This window comes from Equus asinus, chromosome 13 (genome assembly GCF_041296235.1).
Source record: "Equus asinus isolate D_3611 breed Donkey chromosome 13, EquAss-T2T_v2, whole genome shotgun sequence".
NCBI classification, from domain to species: Eukaryota; Metazoa; Chordata; class Mammalia; order Perissodactyla; family Equidae; genus Equus; species Equus asinus.
In genome coordinates, this window is record NC_091802.1 from 24,716,445 (window position 1) to 24,721,417 (window position 4,973).

Consider the following 4,973-nt stretch of genomic DNA (forward strand, 5'->3'; position numbering starts at 1 on the left):
ATAATGCTGGAGCTTGCTAATAAAATACAGCTCATTACTTCTGGTTTTAAGTATCTCTTTTGGCTACAGATCCAGCAGATTCCGAGTTCACGCGTTATCAGTGCGGTTTCTCCCCTCTCACGGGGCCTCCCGAGGAAGCGTCTGAGTACAGGAGGCATAAGTGTGTTCCTGGTGCTACTGGGATTACCTGCTTGCTCTCATGCTTTCTGTGTGGACCGTATTACTACTCTGTGAGGTCAATTTCTAAGGTGCTTTTTTTTTCTCTTGAGGAAGATTAGCCCTAAGCTAACATCTGCCACCAATCCTCCTGTTTTTGCTGAGGAAGACTGGCCCTGAGCTAACATCCGTGCCCATCTTCCTCTACTTTATATGTGGGACGCCTGTCACAGCATGGCCTGAAAAGCGGTACATAGGTCTGCACCCCGGACCTGAACCGGGGAACCCCAGGCCACCAAAGCAGAACATGTGAACTTAACCACTGCACCACCAGGCTGGCCCCTCTAAGTGCTTTTATACAGCATTGTTTGTTACGACAATCCAACTTCTGTGAAGGTCCCACAAAACCCCAAATAGCCCCGAGAAGAGAGAATGAGCTCCCTAAGGATGACAAAGGGCTTCTGGGTAAATTGAAGTGGGGGAGGCAGGAAGAAATGAATGACCAGACCAGGGGAACACCCTATTGTGGTGTCTTGGTCGGATGCTGTCTCAAAGCCACAGCACAAGCTCAGCAGCTTGAATGTGCCTGCCAGGGCATCAACTCCAAGAGATTGCTTATGGTACCAGTGTCCAGGGGTGGTCCCCGGTAGTGGCCTCTTACTGGATTGTTCCTGTGTTGTGATCTTGGCTGTGTTCATGGTCACCAGCCTCCCTTGGTTCCTGTCCAACTGTCAAGTCTTCTGGCCATTCTGTGAGTTCCCACTATTCTTTCTCTATAAATTAGCCAGAGTGAGCTTTTGAATTTTGCAATCAAGAGCCAAGATGGCTATAAGCTCTTCCAGTAAATGTAAGGAGAATGGGTTTGTTGGGACACTATTCTCCACGGGTCTTTCACATTTCTGCATGTCCTGTAAACAGAGGCACTGACTTTTCAATGGAATTTATATAATGAACAACCTTGGAAGACAGAGATAGTGTCTCTTTCTGGAGCAAAAAGCAGGTTTGCTTACTGCCTATTATAAAAGATTCGGGTTCTCTAAGCTCAGCGTTCCTCTTGTAATGCAGACCACTGTTTCTGCAGGTATTCACTGACACCCATCCGTGTGGCACCCATGGGACAGTGGGGCAAGAGGAGTTGACACAAATACGCTATGCCATGCTGCTGTGCCATGAGGAATAAAGTCCTTGTCTCTGATCCAGGAGTCTCATGTTTTTGGCAGCACCCATGAAACTACAGCAGGCTAACTTGCATGCTTGCAAGAAGGGCAAAACTTTAGACCCTTCAGAGTTCTTAGCAGGTTTGCCCCCATTTGACTAGGAGATTCCCAGGGGCTGCTCTGCTCTCTTTGCTCTACATCCGACCAACCTGCCTCAACCAAACTTGGTTCCCCTCCACCCTTAGTCTCGGATGGAGGACCTTATCATTGTTCTCTTTCAGACTGACAGGCTCTCCGTGTCTGGGTTTGCATGCTCTGCCCCTCTGCAGACTCCTGTCTCTGCCCACACCCCACTGTAAGGCCAGGAAAAGAAGTTTTCCCAGGGCTCCATGACTTTATTCCCTCCCCCAGCACAAGCCCCAGCCCCCACACGCACATACACAACATTCAGGAGCTACACCTGGCTCTCGCTTGAGCCCTGCTTCCAATTTGACTTGGCGTCATTTCCTCTGATCCCTGGAGCTAAAGCATTGAGTTGGAAGTGGCTACAGTGGGGAGCAGGCGTGAGGAAGCACAGGGATAGGACAGAAAGGGGAGGAGAGAAAATAATGATACAAATAAACACAATGCTTTGACTGTTTGCTGTGAGCCATGTAAGGTCTGGTACTGGACTACTATCTCTGATTTACAGATGAAGAGAGAGAACATGCTGAAGGTCAGAGAGCTTTTATATTTATGTGGTTGAACTGAGATTTGAACCCAATCTGTTGGGGGCCAAAGCCATCCTCTACTCCCCTTCCCAAGAAGGAAGGTGGGGGACACCTGGGTTTCGAGTGCTTTTGGAGGCTCTAGAAGAGGCAGCTCTTCCAGGGCGGAGCCTATGGGCAGGTGAGGTTCTGGCCCCGCCCCTTGTGAGCCAACAGAGGCCCTAGAGACCAGACCTAGTTCTACGGCTCTGGGAACTCCCTCTTGTCCCGGTCCCCGGTCAGGGGAAGAGGGCAGCACAGCCTTGGGAAGGATGGATAAGCACAGTGAGTGGGGCTGGAGGCAGGGTGGGGCTGGAGGACAGGGCCTCTTGACTCCAGGATGGACCAGCCAGCCCATCACCATGGCAACTCCAGAGTGGAACTCCAGCCTTTTCTCAATTACGCATCTATCTACAAGCCCTCTCCTCTCTTTTTCCTGAATATTCTTAACCTCTGACCCCTCATCTTCACCTGCTGCTGTTCAGACCTTTGTCTTCTCTGGCCTCAACCACTGTAATGACTCCCAAGTAGGTCTCCCTTTGTCCTGTCCTACAACACAGCCCTTGTCCTAAAACGCAGCTCTGAGAACGTCCCTCCACCAGAATGTTCAGCGGCTCCCCACTGCTGAGCGACAAAGCCCAAACTCCATAGCTCGGCACCCAAAGTCCCAACCTTCCTTCCCAGCCTCGTTTCCTCTTCCCCCACCTCCCAAAATGGTCCCAGCACCCCTTTTTGGCTGTGCACTAGGTCTGGCCTCTACAACCAGAAGGTTCTTTAACGTGTTTTTCTAAATAAAAGTACAGTGGACCCTGGTTCTCCAACGTCAGCAACACTGAGAACTGGCAGAATCTTTGAAACAACTTTTCTAGAAAGGTTTCAAGTCTTGGGTGAAATTCAGAGGCCCCTCTGTTACCTAATTCATCACCCACCTGAGAGGGCTGTGAGGATGAAGGGGCATGGGGCATGAAGAACTTAGCATGGTGATTGCATGCAGCTGGTGCTCAATACATGCCGGCTAGCAAACTAATTTTATAATCATTCTCCTTTCTCCCCAACCTCTTTAGGTTAGGCAGGGATCAACAGCAAGTTTTCTTGACCTTCCTAGTGCAACCCCTAGGAGCTGTGTCTTCCCTGCCCTTCTCTTCCTCACAAGTCTAGCTCCCCGGATCCAGCAGACAGCAGGGCACATGGCGGTGCTGGGCGAGTGTCTGCTGGTGAGGGTGCACACCTCCCAGCCAAGCAGGTTACTTTCATGTCAGCCCGGGAACGTCCTGCCTGCCAGGACTTGCTGCTTGGAATCACGGAGTTCGTGCCCTGAACAAAGGCACCAGAAAGAAGGGAGAGTGGTGGCTGAAATCCAGCTGGCAATTGGGGTCCAGCCTGGAAGGTGGAACAGACACCTTTTCCTAATTGGCTCCCGCCTAGGGCAGCCTTTTCTATTTGGTCTGCCCATAAGGGGCACTTTTCCTGATTGTTCTGGCCATCGGAGGTACCTTTTCTTAATCACGCAGAGGCGCTGGATGCCCACCTGCCTGCCCGCCCCGCCACAGGTGACACTGGACTTCCTTGAGGCAAGGAAGGTCCACTTTGAAGAAAGAAATCCCAACCAGAAAACAAAATATAAACCACCACCTATTAACATTCCAATGAGCGCACTTACTGTTTATCGACAGCCCTCACAGAGATCGTACCCACCCTGGAGCCCATCAGAAGGAAGGCGGGATGAGCCATCGTTTCCTCCGGGTTCGCCATCCTCATGGCTGGCTCCCTCCTGTGGATTGCTTCCAGCCCACCAACCTGGGTCCTGGGCGCTTCGCACAGACGCCATCTCATACCCGCCTCCCTTGAGAAAGGCACTACTTTCTACCATTTTACAGATGAGGAAACCGAGCTTGACAGAAGCGACGTGTCTAGCCCCGAATCCTCAGCTAGCAAGTGCAGAAGTCTGGGAAATCTCAAGTAGCCAGGCAGGGAAATCCTGCACACTCTGTAACCCTCTCTTGGAGTCCTGCTGTTCCTCTGCATCCCCTACGCACCGTCCTTCAGGCGCCTGCCTTTTGGGGGGTCGGGTCGGGTTGTGGGCAACGGGGTACCCGGGCTCTTCCCTGGGGACAGCTGGCCTGCGCTGATCTCCCCGCCCGCCCGCAGGCGTGAAGACCCCCTTGTGGAAGAAGGAACTGGAAGAGCCCCGGGCCGGGGAGGTAGAGGCAGAGGAAGCCGAGGAGGGGTCGGAGGAGGAGGACGAGGCGAGGCCGCCGGAGGAGAGCGTGGCCGAGGGCGAGGCAGAGAGCCGGGAGGCGGAGGGCGACGAGGGCCAGCGGGGCTCGGTGTCCTACTGCCCCCTGCGCCAGGAGTCCAGCACCCAGCAGGTGGCGCTGCTGCGGCGCGCGGACAGCGGCTTCTGGGGCTGGCTCAGCCCGTTCGCGCTGCTCGGCGGCCTGGCGGCTCCCGCCGACAGGTGAGGGCGCGCCCTCGGCCCAGGCAGCAGGGATGCGCGCCGGGGCCCCCGGCGGGAGAGGACCGCGCGGTGTCCTGAGCGCCCCGGTCCCCGCCCGCAGGAAGCGGAGCCTCCCGGAGGAGCCGTGCGTGCTGGAGACGCGGCGGAGACGGCCGCGCGGAGGGGCCTGTGCGCGCTGCGAGATCCTTTTCTGCAAGAAATGCAGGAACCTGCACAGCCACCCGGCCTTCGTGGCGCACTGCATTCTGGAGCACCCGGATCTGGGTGAGGCGCCAGCTTCGGGAGGAGCGGGGACCACCGGGAGCCCCTGAGCGCCCCCACCTCCAGCCTTTGTGCCCTCCATCCTCGCCTGACCCCAAACTCCCTGCAACCTTCTCCTCGATCTTGACGCGGAGCGCTCTCCAGCACGTTCCAAAGCACTGCCCCTTCTCAGAGCCGCTCTCCCGGAGTGCCCCT

The 4,973-nt window shown here is 55.0% G+C and overlaps 1 protein-coding gene across 1 annotated transcript; it reads left to right on the forward strand.

The window, feature by feature from the left end:
* Nucleotides 1–4,188: 4,188 nt before the first annotated feature.
* On the forward strand, nt 4,189–4,828 carry C13H17orf50 (chromosome 13 C17orf50 homolog; the record flags this gene model as incomplete). The annotated part of the gene is made up of 2 exons (XM_044745221.2): nt 4,189–4,517; nt 4,618–4,828. Coding segments are annotated over 2 exons (540 nt in total), but the record flags the coding sequence as incomplete, so codon positions are not given.
* Between the last annotated feature and the right edge of the window lie 145 nt (nt 4,829–4,973).